Source organism: Bombina bombina, unplaced genomic scaffold (assembly GCF_027579735.1).
Source record: "Bombina bombina isolate aBomBom1 unplaced genomic scaffold, aBomBom1.pri scaffold_846, whole genome shotgun sequence".
NCBI classification, from domain to species: domain Eukaryota; kingdom Metazoa; phylum Chordata; class Amphibia; order Anura; family Bombinatoridae; genus Bombina; species Bombina bombina.
The window spans coordinates 15001-29834 of record NW_026510950.1 but is presented as its reverse complement, the minus strand read 5'-3'; the positions used below and the strand labels follow the sequence as shown (position 1 = coordinate 29834).

The window sequence follows — 14834 nt, the reverse complement described above, 5'->3', positions numbered from 1 at the left end:
CATGGTCTGTAGACAAAGGTTTGTTCCTAAGAGATCTCCCACATTCATTGTGTAAAATTATGCTGAACACACAGGGGGAGACAATGGAACATTTGGCCTGCCAAATTTAATACAGTCACTTAGAGGAATGTTGGGGGAAGTAATTTTGAAAGAGAACAGGATGAGTCATAAAAGGCAAATTAAGAGGATAGATTGTCAGATAGGTAACACCACACAAAATATATGGAGACGAAATGTCTGAAATACCCATCTTGGAACTGATCAAAATCATAGAAAAACAGCTTTTATACACATAGGTGTTAATCATCCTTAAACATCAAATACACATCTGCACTACTAGCTAAACAGGAAATATGCTGCATTAAGACTTTTACAACTACTCGTGGATTGACCCCATGTGGTGAGTATGAGACAAAAAGTCTGGCAACTGAAGTTACTGAAAAGCTAGAATGTTAGGATAATACAGTGAAGGCCCATGACTTACATTATGATTTCCAAACAACTGTATATATTTTAATGGATATGAGATGTATATATATATATATGTATATATATATATATATATATATATATATATATATGTATATATATATGTGTATATATATGTGTATGTTTTGAAAGCATGAATATCTTAGCCTCTGTGTGTTTAAGAACATGAATAGATGTTTATGGACCTGAAGAGAAGTGATTATTAACATTTATTTTTATTTCAGATCTACATAGACAGGATTCACTTGGAATACAGTACAATACTGAATTAAAGATAAGCTATTATTCACATATAAATGCCAGGATACCGATAACATTGTAATGCATTTTAAACTAATAATTAGCAGTATTAAATTACCTAAATAAAATAAAATGTTAATAATATAACATATTTGGTATCAGAATAATCAGAAAAAATAACCTAATATTAACCATCTGTAATTGGGGTTATATATGATTAATGCAGAGAGTGTGATCTGATTAAATAACCATTTTATGAAAGAAATTTTTTTTTTAACTTGCTTAAAAATGTTAGAGATGGTCTTGTTGTATTTGTTTGTTTGTACGTCTGCTGCCACCTGGTGGTATGTTGCGAGAACTACAGCCAGAAGGTTCTCTCTGGTTGTTAAAAATGAAATTTCCAAGGGCCAATCCGATTTAGACTTCCCAGATAACCAATGGGAAGGTCAGCTCCCGCAGGGCCACCCACAATTTACCAATGATGGGAAAACCAAATAAAAAGTGAATGCAATGGAGAGAAAGGGACAGATTTTGCTGACTTGAATGATACATTGCTGGGCGTCCAAAATACACTAATTCTAAACAAGCTGATCTACCTTCTTCTCATTGATTGCGATATACACTTATTGGTGATCTGAGGTAAAATAATTCCTACCAAGAAATATTGGATAACGACTGCTTTTTACTTTGGTAACGTATTCAAGGTTTTGTAAGATAAGTTATATGCATAGTTAATTTGTATTTAATAGATTTAAAGAAGCAGTGTGGTTTTTTTTTTTTTTTCAAGTTAGCATTTCACAGCCTATATATATATATATTGTTTAAATCTGCGTCTGATTGACCAAGTAACTCATCTATGCAAGTTCTGATATTGTCAGTTAATTTTGTATTGGGATAAATTGCGGTTAAATAGCAGAATATATATATATTATCCTATTGTTTTATAAACACTGTTTAGAATTGTATTGCTTGGATGTTAAAGGTTTTTAGTCCCATTGTGTTAAATAAATAAAAGGCTGAATTGTGAAGGTATATTTTTCTGGGTTTTGTAAGAAGGATAGCATATCTTAAGAGTTAGTTTTAACGCATATAAACTTTTATTTAGTTTCCTTTTACTGCAAATATAGTTCAATATGTTTATGGATATTAACTAAATAAAAGAATTCAGATATTTATATTAATTGTATGGTCTAGTAGGTGCATGGTTGATAAGGGTTTCTATTTCTTTGTATTGTGTTTATAACCCTGCCATAAACTTATATATATTATTTGGATAGCACTGCTAAGATTTTCATAAATATACTGACATAATAATTGGAGGCATTGCATGAGATTTAATAATATCCATCATAATTGATATAATATATTTGTAAGTAAATAGAAATTATTATAAAAGAGAAAAAAAAAAAAAAAAAAATTCATATTTCGATATTTATATTTTGAAGATATAATTTTTTTTTTGAAAAGTTGAAATATTAATTTTCATATTTCGAGATTGATATTAATATCTTGAAATATTATTAAAGATTAATTTTTGAAAGATAAATAAAAATATTAATTTTTCATATTTAAAAATTAATCAAAAATATTAATTTTTCATATTTTCAAAGTTAATCAAAAATATAAATTTTTCATATTTCGAAATATTAATTTTTCATATTTCAAAATTAATAATATTTTTTTTTTTTTTTGAAATATAAATTTTTTTTCTTCTCTCTTTTTATTGGCAAAAATTGTATTAGCGTTTTAGTTAAATAAATACTAAACCAATACAATAATGTCTGTAGCCAGAAGTGACTCATTTAATTCTATACATAGCAATGAAATTGGTCCCATAACCATACCTATTACTAAAGGTCAGGTCCTTAAGAAAGATATCTTAAGTTACCTTAAAGGGAAGTTTAATATTGCGGGTGAATTAAATGATTTTATGGATATGCTTGAAACTAGGGCTAAAAATATTACCGTTAATAATAATATGTGGAATGAAGAGAATGAATTCTTCCAGGAATTATTAATGATTAATCAATGCGAAGCTCCCAAAAAGCGAGACGAACTAATACTAAAATCCTGGCCCCTTTTAATATGCATAATTGACGAAATGTCGTTTTGTGTCACAGACAAACGATTGCAAATACAGGAGCTAGAAAATAGTATTCGTTCCTCGCGCAGACGCGAAGAGGGTTTAAAAATAGCCAAAAATAAAATGGATGAATTTGCCCAAAACCTAGCCACCTTAGATAAGCACAATATGGACTTAATCGCGCAGATACAAGATTTAAATACACAGCTTGCGCAAAGCCAGAGAGAATTAAGCGATTTAAAAAGGTCATATCGCCATAATGAAAACCCCTATATTAGCAATGAGAATAATACGGATAATGCTAACTCCTTTAGCGAACGCGTCAGGGACGAGGTACGAAAATATATAGAACAACAGACAAATGACCCCTAACGGGTCAGAAGTAGATTTCCCAAATAGACAATCCCCTCAGGATGTAAATCCAGAGGACAGCTGTAGCGCAGCTGATGCGGGGGAGGGAAACTCTAACAGAGAATCCCAAAATAAGTCTGATAAAGTCTATGATTCCCATAAAATAATCACCTTCGTACAACGCGCAGTACCTATATTCTCCAATAAGGGAACAACGTCTGTAATTGATCATTTACAGGCTTTTGAAAATGCGTTAGCTATAATGAATGTTACAAGTGAGAAATTGAAAATTGAATTTCTGCCTTGGGTATTTGACAGTAAGCATCACAAATTCTTTGCTTCACTAAAGGATATGAATATTCATTCCTGGAATGGGGTAAAACAACAATGCAGAAAAGAATTCGGGCAATATCGCACTAAAACTGCCGCGAAAATAGCGGTATATGGTTTAAAGTGTCGTGCGAATCAGAGTCCAGTCGAATTCCTTTCTGTATTGAAAAATGCGTACAGTATGGCTGAAGATAATCCCAGATTTGATGGCTCAGAATTTGTAAATTTATTTTTTGAAGCATTGCCTACACCCATCAAAATCAACTTAGCTAGAGATTTTGATGAGGACTGCTCATTGGAATGGCTGATCAAAGAGAGTACGAAGTTATACTCTATTCAGCAGTCCAGTGAGCAGGGGGTTAAAAAGGAGTCAAAACCCAAAATTGTGGCAGAAACTAGGGTGTCACCTAGCCCCCTCAATTTGGAGTCTAACAAGAGGACTTATGCAGATGTGGCCAGTCAAAACAGGCCATCTCCACAGAGGTTTAATTCTGCCCCTCCCCCTACACAGGTTGAGGCGCAGGGAGACTATAACCAAAGTGGGGGACATAATCAGGTGAATAATTACTCACAAAGAGAATACTCACCAAATAATTGGTATCCGCGCAAGGGTAGATACAATAAACGGCGAAGATATTCTCAGGGTAACCAGACACCCCAGGTATATAATGCTCCCCAAAATATTAATACTGAACAAGCTGAACCCCAGGGGCAACCACGCCAGAATAGAAATAGTGGCCCTGATTCTGAGGGAACCCAATGGTCCAGGAATCAGTACAATGGGGCACCAAGAGATAGGCCCAGGGGTAGAGGTAACTTGTACAATCAGGTAGATATGCTGTTTACCCAATTAAATCGGTTGAGCGAACAAATCGCTAATATGAGTCAAAAATCTACGGCTCAGTAACCGAACAATACTTTTTTTAGGGGTACAGCCAGTGGTCAGCAGTGGACCACAGGCACAGTCATAAATACTGCAGTATCACCTGAAGGGGAGGGTAGAGATATACAAACTGTAATAATAAATATCAATGATACTAATCATATTATCTCCCCACAGACCAGAAACGGACGATTTGGCCGTGATGACAAGCAACCTCATCCGGGAAAAGTTAACAAATCACTTCCCTTGCAGCTCTCTCCTAACCTTATCTCCACAGATGCAGTACAAAAGAATCCAACCAACCCTGTCATAGAGGAAACAGGTAGGTATGAAGGTTCCTCTGCATCGAATGACACAGCGAATTCAGGTAAAACGTGGCGAAGCCCACAGATGTACAAGAATGCAAATTTTATGTGTGAAATGATAGAAACTGCAGGAAGATATTATGTACTAGTTGAGCTGCAAGATTCAGTCTCCAACCCTATCAGGGGATTAATTGACACTGGGTCACAGGCAACTATCTTATCCCACAGGTACTACACACAGCTAAATGAGCTAACACCCCACAAACCTAAAATAAAAGAATTTGACGGTTCTCTAACAGGTGTTGGGGGTGACTCCCTAAAAGTTTACGGTACTGCCTGGTTAAAATTTAAATTGGGGAACAGGGTCATAAGACACCCTGTCATTATAGTGGATCTGCCAACTGATCGTTTAATTATTGGTAGTGATCTCCTGAAACGATTAAGCACCATAATTGATTGCATAAATAATGTAATTTGGGCACAAGTTAAACGGCCTATCAATTATGAAAAATCTGGTATATCTCGCACCCGACATAGCTGTCACGTGGTGGAAGAGAAACCAGATGCTGTGGAGATTCATTTCAGGAATAACTCTGTACCTGAAATCACTATTCTACAAATAGATGATCAAACTCCTTTTAGTGGCTCTGATGGTAATACTTTTAAAATATCGCCTGGAAAGATAGCGAATATTTCCCTAGATGGCGATGTATTAACCATAGCACTCCACAAGGGGGATCATAAAATCCCTAAAGGGGGAGACCATGCTCAATACCTCACAGGGATTGAGAGAATTAAAGAGGATCTATTTATCCCTATACAAGTACATGACCTTGGTAAAACCAAGTATGCTAAAATAAACTTAAAACAGGAAGCTAGCTATATAAGCAAAGGTTTATTAGAGCAAATAGCTGAACCTAAAGTGATTAAATATCTTTCTCCCCAAGACCACTGTGTCAACGGCCTGGATGACAGGTCTGAAAGCTATAACATCACAGCTAAGTGCTTATTATCTATCTCTATTGGTAATAAGTCAGTGAAGCACCTGTTTTTAGTTTTAAATACTCCCCATAATCAAATATACATTGGCAATGATATCTTACATAGATATGCCATACAAATAGATTTGATTAATTCTTGCCTCTGGAGCAGGTTAAAGGGGGACCCTGAAGTATTTCAGGATGAAAATGCAGCCCTGAAATCAAACCAGCAATTGCCATATGCTGTGAATATGCAGGTATCTAGCGATGTTATAATTCCTGCTGGGGCTGATAAATTTCTTTTACCCTTACAGGTAAAGAGAGGTCAGAAATTAAAAACTTCTGAAACACTGATTTGCCTCTCCCATAGAATACAAAATCTGGGTGTCTCAGTAACCTACACTCCTATGGTGAATATTGGAACTGTTCCAATAAATATTATTGTGCATAACATGACCCCACAGGATATAACATTATCCAAGGGAACTACCATAGGATATGCACTGGAATCAAGTTATTACACTTTTGGATTCCAGAATAATGTAATTGGGCTAATACCTGAAGGATACCTAACTGAAGAACAATTAATAGAACAATCCTTTGCATCTATGCCAGAGGGTCTATTTAATATTCAGTCTATTTATCCCTTCAGCTCAGAGGAAGGCATCTGTAAAATTGAAGAAGCCTCTCTAGTGTTTGATCAGCCAATCAAACAGCAAGATTACCCCAATACCCAGAGTCATGGGAGCAATGTAAACTATAATCAAGGGGATCTCACCTCTAGGTTGGAAGAAGCCTATGAAATAGGACAGCCTGAAATCTTTCCAGGATTTCAGCAAATAGTCGAAGAGCAAATATCCTTAGCTAATGGCTGTTCCAGCGATGATGAACGCCAACAGCTGCGAGAACTCCTAATGGAATACAAGGATATTTTCGCTAAGGATTCTTATGACTGTGGTACTACAGACTTGCACATTGCAAGGATACAAACAGATCCTAATGCGCCACCTGTATTTGTCAAACAATACAGACTTCCCTTAGCCTCATATGATTCTCTTGCAGAGATCATAAGGAATTTGGAAGAAAGAGGTATTATCAGACAGGTGCACAGCTCTTATAATAATCCTATTCTAGGTGTCCTTAAGCCCAATGGACAATGGCGTTTGTGCGCTGACTTAAGACAGCTAAACAAACGAGTATACATGTCTGGCTGGCCTGTACCATACATTGACCAGTGCCTAGCACAAATGCAGGGATCCAAAATATTCACTGCCATTGATTGTGCACAGGGATATTGGACCATAAAGGTACATGAGGAGGACCAGTATAAGCTGGCATTCTCTTTCCAAAAGGTCCAATATGCATTCCAGAGACTTCCATTTGGATACATAAATTCTGGACATGAATTTGCTGTATTCATGCATAAGGCTATGCCTGACGCACTGGAAAGGGGGACCTTATCTTATGTTGATGATGTTTTAATCAAAAGCACAGACTTTGAAAAACACGTCACAGAACTTAAACACGTCCTCAGCCAACTTAAAAGGGCAGGTGTCAAATTATCCCTGCAAAAAGCTCAATGGTGCCGCACTCGTGTAAACTTCTTGGGACATGAAGTTACCTCTGATGGATTAAATCCCCAGAAGAAAAAGGTGGAAGCTATAGTGAATTCTAAAAACCCAACTAACTTAAAGGAATTGAGATCATTCCTGGGTATGACAAATTATTCTCGCAAATTCATTGATAATTATGCGGAATTAGCTAAACCACTACTACTTCTTCTAAAGAAGGATGTGAAATGGCACTGGAGTGAGTCTCAAGAGACAGCCATCAGAGAGCTGAAGAGAAAACTCACTCAAGCACCTTGCTTAGCGTACCCTGAAGGTGGTAAACCTTTCTACTTAGAAACAGGGTACACAGATGTAAGCATGAGTGCTGTGTTATACCAAAAGCATGATAATTTGAACAAAGCCATTGCTTATGCGAGCAAAAATCTATCCCCAGTAGAAATAAAGTTTAACGATTGCGAAAAAGCCCTCTTATCTACTGTATGGGCTCTACAAAATTTCCGCAGCTATATACAGGGCGAGAAAATTATTGTAGAAACGGCCCACCAGCCTTTGCTATATTTGCAAAGTGAGAGAATAAGAGATGGGAATTTGTCTAATAGCCGCATAACAGCGTGGACTCTTTCCTTACAAGGCTGGCCCTTAGAAATTCGCTACAAGCAGAATAAAAAGAATCCAGTCGCACAAGGGCTTGCTGAGCTCCACGACTGTACTGCTAGAGATCCTGGGGAAAAATTATCAGAAGATGATTTTCTGGAAGAACAATTGCTTTCCCCATATAAAATGTACAATGAGGACCATGGTCAAACATTACCTTGGGTATATGTTGATGGTTGTTCTTACCATGCCACTATTGATAATGAGCGCAGATTAGTCGCTGGCATTGGTATAACGGGGGCAAATGGATTCCCAAATATATCTATAGGTTTCAACATTGGACCAAGATCCAGTCAAGTTGCTGAACTAACTGCTGTTTTCAAAACCATTGGAATGGCTATTGAACATGGTATTCATGAATTTGTGATCATAACTGACTCAAATTATGTGCGTGACAGTTTTGTTGAATACCTGCCAACTTGGAAAAGAAATGGCATGCAGAAAAGCAATAACAAACCAGTCAAGCATGGCAAATTGTTCTGCGAGATTGATAATCTGGTAGTATCCAATGATTTAACCATACTCTGGAAAAAGACCAAGGGTCATTCCAGAATTCTAGGTCCGGATAAGGAAGGCAATGACCTTGCGGATTCATTAGCCAAACAAGGAGCCATAACTGGAGAAATCCTTAATATTGACCATTTAATGGGTGCAATTCAGGTAGAAGCCATTACCAGAAACCAGGCAAAACAACAGAGTGAGCCTAATTTGGTACAATGGAGTCAGGATTCTCCTAGTGAGGACCTGATCACTAGTCAAAAAGAAGACCCCATTGTAGGCATCTTCTATAAACACATAGAAGATCCTGAAAGCAACCCCATCTCAAAAGATGATTGTATTGGCAAAGAAGATCTGAGAATCTTAATAAAATCTAAATCACAATTCAAATTACAGGATGGTTTGTTAATTAGAACCTCCAAAACTGGCATCCAGCAGTGGGTAGTACCCACCAAGTTCAGAGGTCTAATGCTTCAACATGCCCATGATGCTCCCACATCTGGTCATCGTGGTGCCAAACTCACGTATGAAATATTACGTGATTATGCTTTTTGGCCACACATGTTGAAAGATGTTCAAACCTACTGTCAAGGGTGTTTAATCTGTCCACAGTTCCAACCCACTGCACCAACGCATAGAGCGCCATTGCAGAAAAGGGGGATGGTAATGCCATGGTCAGATATACAAATTGATTTTATTGGCCCGGTAACAAGATCATCAAGAGGTAACAAATACATGTTAACCGTAACATGCCTGTTCACTAAATGGGTAGAGTGCATTAGTGCACCTAACAATAGTGCTGAAACATGTGCAGCATTGCTCATCAACCATGTATTTTCCAGATTTGGTTTGCCCCAAAGAATCGAATCAGATCGGGGGACCCACTTCACTAGCGAAGTAATGACAAAAATGTGGAAAATACTAGGGGTTAAAAGAAAGCTCCATATTGCTTATAGAGCTGCCTCAAGTGGTGGTGTAGAGCGTTACAACCAGTCTATTGTTAAAATCCTCAAAAAGTTTGTGAGTGAAACAGGTAAAGACTGGGATGTAAAACTACCTCTAGTCTTAATGGCATTAAGAGCAACTCCAAGTAGTGCTACCAAGATGTCACCTTTTGAACTGATGACTGGTAGAAGAATGGTTCTACCTCAGCATCTGCTGTACCGTACATCAGACCAAAACTTGATAAATGCTGCCAATACACATCAATATGTGGAAAACCTAAGAAAGCACCTGCAATATGCCTTTGCATTTGCTCAAAGGAATTTAGAAAGAGCCGCAACTGCCACTAAAACCTATTATGATCTCAAAACATCCAAAAAGGAATATGAAATAAATGATAAAGTTTATCTTTATAACTTTGGAAGAGATCAGGTTAGGGAGAAGAAATTTCTTCCCTCATGGAAAGGTCCTTTCGTCATTACTGACAAAATATCTCCAGTGGCCTATAAAATACGGATCCCCAAAAATGAAAGTTTCATAGATAAATGGGTCCATATCAATCAATTGCGAGCGTGTCATCCCAGATCCCAACTACAAGTCATAGAGGGAGAATGAAGTGTCATATCCCCAAATGAACTAAAGACATACTATAGTTTAAAGATGCCTAACTGATAAACATGAAGGTTCAAAATTGACAGACTATCTACATAGAAGACTGTCCATGATGTGTACGGTCAACATCCTCACCAAATACCACTAACTTTGATCCAATTCAAATACATGTGTCCTACATATTTTTGAATTGGAAATGGGGATTTATGTCAAGGTATTTGAAATATTATTAAATATATAGAGGTATATTTGTCTTTATTTAATAGATCTGTGGATATGAACATGGTCTGTAGACAAAGGTTTGTTCCTAAGAGATCTCCCACATTCATTGTGTAAAATTATGCTGAACACACAGGGGGAGACAATGGAACATTTGGCCTGCCAAATTTAATACAGTCACTTAGAGGAATGTTGGGGGAAGTAATTTTGAAAGAGAACAGGATGAGTCATAAAAGGCAAATTAAGAGGATAGATTGTCAGATAGGTAACACCACACAAAATATATGGAGACGAAATGTCTGAAATACCCATCTTGGAACTGATCAAAATCATAGAAAAACAGCTTTTATACACATAGGTGTTAATCATCCTTAAACATCAAATACACATCTGCACTACTAGCTAAACAGGAAATATGCTGCATTAAGACTTTTACAACTACTCGTGGATTGACCCCATGTGGTGAGTATGAGACAAAAAGTCTGGCAACTGAAGTTACTGAAAAGCTAGAATGTTAGGATAATACAGTGAAGGCCCATGACTTACATTATGATTTCAAAACAACTGTATATATTTTAATGGATATGAGATGTATATATATATATATATATATATATATATATATATATATATGTATATATATATGTGTATGTTTTGAAAGCATGAATATCTTAGCCTCTGTGTGTTTAAGAACATGAATAGATGTTTATGGACCTGAAGAGAAGTGATTATTAACATTTATTTTTATTTCAGATCTACATAGACAGGATTCACTTGGAATACAGTACAATACTGAATTAAAGATAAGCTATTATTCACATATAAATGCCAGGATACCGATAACATTGTAATGCATTTTAAACTAATAATTAGCAGTATTAAATTACCTAAATAAAATAAAATGTTAATAATATAACATATTTGGTATCAGAATAATCAGAAAAAATAACCTAATATTAACCATCTGTAATTGGGGTTATATATGATTAATGCAGAGAGTGTGATCTGATTAAATAACCATTTTATGAAAGAAATTTTTTTTTTAACTTGCTTAAAAATGTTAGAGATGGTCTTGTTGTATTTGTTTGTTTGTACGTCTGCTGCCACCTGGTGGTATGTTGCGAGAACTACAGCCAGAAGGTTCTCTCTGGTTGTTAAAAATGAAATTTCCAAGGGCCAATCCGATTTAGACTTCCCAGATAACCAATGGGAAGGTCAGCTCCCGCAGGGCCACCCACAATTTACCAATGATGGGAAAACCAAATAAAAAGTGAATGCAATGGAGAGAAAGGGACAGATTTTGCTGACTTGAATGATACATTGCTGGGCGTCCAAAATACACTCATTCTAAACAAGTTGATCTACCTTCTTCTCATTGATTGCGATATACACTTATTGGTGATCTGAGGTAAAATAATTCCTACCAAGAAATATTGGATATCGACTGCTTTTTACTTTGGTAACGTATTCAAGGTTTTGTAAGATAAGTTATATGCATAGTTAATTTGTATTTAATAGATTTAAAGAAGCAGTGTGGTTTTTTTTTTTTTTCAAGTTAGCATTTCACAGCCTATATATATATATTGTTTAAATCTGCGTCTGATTGACCAAGTAACTTATCTATGCAAGTTCTGATATTGTCAGTTAATTTTGTATTGGGATAAATTGCGGTTAAATAGCAGAATATATATTATCCTATTGTTTTATAAACACTGTTTAGAATTGTATTGCTTGGATGTTAAAGGTTTTTAGTCCCATTGTGTTAAATAAATAAAAGGCTGAATTGTGAAGGTATATTTTTCTGGGTTTTGTAAGAAGGATAGCATATCTTAAGAGTTGGTTTTAACGCATATAAACTTTTATTTAGTTTCCTTTTACTGCAAATATAGTTCAATATGTTTATGGATATTAACTAAATAAAAGAATTCAGATATTTATATTAATTGTATGGTCTAGTAGGTGCATGGTTGATAAGGGTTTCTATTTCTTTGTATTGTGTTTATAACCCTGCCATAAACTTATATATATTATTTGGATAGCACTGCTAAGATTTTCATAAATATACTGACAGTATATATATATATAGAGAGAGAGCAGTATAGCATGTGGGACAGTAAAGAGAGAGCAGTGGGACAGTATAGAGAGAGCAGTGGGACAGTATAGCATGTGGGACAGTATAGAGAGAGCAGAGGGGCAGTATAGCATGTGGGACAGTATAGAGAGAGCAGTGGGGCACTATAGCATGTGGGACAGTATAGAGAGAGCAGAGGGGCACTATAGCATGTGGGACAGTATAGAGAGAGCAGTGGGGCACTATAGCATGTGGGACAGTATAGAGAGAGCAGAGGGGCAGTATAGCATGTGGGACAGTATAGAGAGAGCAGTGGGGCACTATAGCATGTGGGACAGTATAGAGAGAGCAGAGGGGCACTATAGCATGTGGGAGAGTATAGAGAGAGCAGTGGGGCACTATAGCATGTGGGACAGTATAGAGAGAGCAGAGGGGCAGTATAGCATGTGGGACAGTATAGAGAGAGCAGTGGGACAGTATAGCATGTGGGACAGTATAGAGAGAGCAGTGGGACAGTATAGAGAGAGCAGTGGTACAGTATAGCATGTGGGACAGTAAAGAGAGAGCAGTGGGACAGTATAGCATGTGGGACAGTAAAGAGAGAGCAGTGGGACAGTATAGCATGTGGGACAGTATAGAGAGAGCAGTGGGACAGTATAGCATGTGGGACAGTAAAGAGAGAGCAGTGGGACAGTATAGCATGTGGGACAGTAAAGAGAGAGCAGTGGGACAGTATAGCATGTGGGACAGTAAAGAGAGAGCAGTGGGACAGTATAGCATGTGGGACAGTATAGAGAGAGCAGTGGGACAGTATAGCATGTGGGACAGTATAGAGAGAGCAGTGGGACAGTATAGCATGTGGGACAGTATAGAGAGAGCAGAGGGGCAGTATAGCATGTGGGACAGTATAGAGAGAGCAGAGGGGCAGTATAGCATGTGGGACAGTATAGAGAGAGCAGTGGGGCACTATAGCATGTGGGACAGTATAGAGAGAGCAGAGGGGCAGTATAGCATGTGGGACAGTATAGAGAGAGCAGTGGGGCACTATAGCATGTGGGACAGTATAGAGAGAGCAGAGGGGCAGTATAGCATGTGGGACAGTATAGAGAGAGCAGTGGGGCACTATAGCATGTGGGACAGTATAGAGAGAGCAGAGGGGCAGTATAGCATGTGGGACAGTATAGAGAGAGCAGTGGGGCACTATAGCATGTGGGACAGTATAGAGAGAGCAGAGGGGCAGTATAGCATGTGGGACAGTATAGAGAGAGCAGTGGGGCACTATAGCATGTGGGACACTATAGAGAGCTCTCACCGGATTCCCATGGGCAGGTGACTCAGTATCAGTGAGGGGGAGACGTTACCCAGCTGGAAGGGTTTCCTCTTCTCATCAAACTCATGTGCCAGGCAGATCCGCCATCCGTGCTGAGGTACACAGCGCCCATCTGCACCCCCCTGATACTTCTGCATTAACTTAGCTGCACTGTCCATCCTGACGTTTGCTTCACTCATCCCAGAGAGAAGTGACTCACCCATCTATGTCCTATTGTCACACCCCCGGGCAAAGTCTGCCCTGCAACACACGAGTATGTGACTGCATGAGAGAGGAACCGTCTCTTTATCACTGAAATCAGCAAACTGCAGTACACTCCTCACACTCCAACACTACACACCCCGCACAGCTACACTACGCTCCTCACACTAATACACTACACTCCCCGCACAGCTACACTACGCTCCTCACACTAATACACTACACTCCCCGCACAGCTACACTACGCTCCTCACACTAATACACTACACTCCCCGCACAGCTACACTACGCTCCTCACACTAATACACTACGCTCCTCACACTAATACACTACGCTCCTCACACTAATACACTACACTCCTCACACTCCCAAACACAGCTACACTACACTCCTCACACTCCAACACTACACTCCCCGCACAGCTACACTACGCTCCTCACACTAATACACTACACTCCTCACACTCCCAAACACAGCTACACTACACTCCTCACACTCCAACACTACACTCCCCGCACAGCTACACTACGCTCCTCACACTAATACACTACACTCCTCACACTCCCAAACACAGCTACACTACACTCCTCACACTCCAACACTACACTCCCCGCACAGCTACACTACGCTCCTCACACTAATACACTACACTCCTCACACTCCCAAACACAGCTACACTACACTCCTCACACTAATACACTACACTCCTCACACTCCCAAACACAGCTACACTACACTCCTCACACTAATACACTACACTCCTCACACTCCCAAACACAGCTACACTACACTCCTCACACTAATACACTACACTCCTCACACTCCCAAACACAGCTACACTACGCTCCTCACACTAATACACTACGCTCCTCACACTAATACACTACGCTCCTCACACTAATACACTACACTCCTCACACTAATACACTACGCTCCTCACACTAATACACTACACTCCTCACACTCCCAAACACAGCTACACTACGCTCCTCACACTAATACACTACGCTCCTCACACTAATACACTACGCTCCTCACACTAATACACTACGCTCCTCACACTAATACACTGCAC

The 14834-nt window shown here is 38.3% G+C and overlaps 1 protein-coding gene across 1 annotated transcript in view; it reads right to left on the bottom strand.

The window, feature by feature from the left end:
• Positions 1-13925, bottom strand: part of LOC128643544 (non-lysosomal glucosylceramidase) — a gene marked incomplete at its 3' end in the record, with an annotated part of 137199 nt that extends 123274 nt beyond the window's left edge. Inside the window, 1 exon segment of the mRNA XM_053696386.1 lies at positions 13541-13925. Coding sequence (XP_053552361.1) covers positions 13541-13761 — 221 coding nt within the window.
• Between the last annotated feature and the right edge of the window lie 909 nt (positions 13926-14834).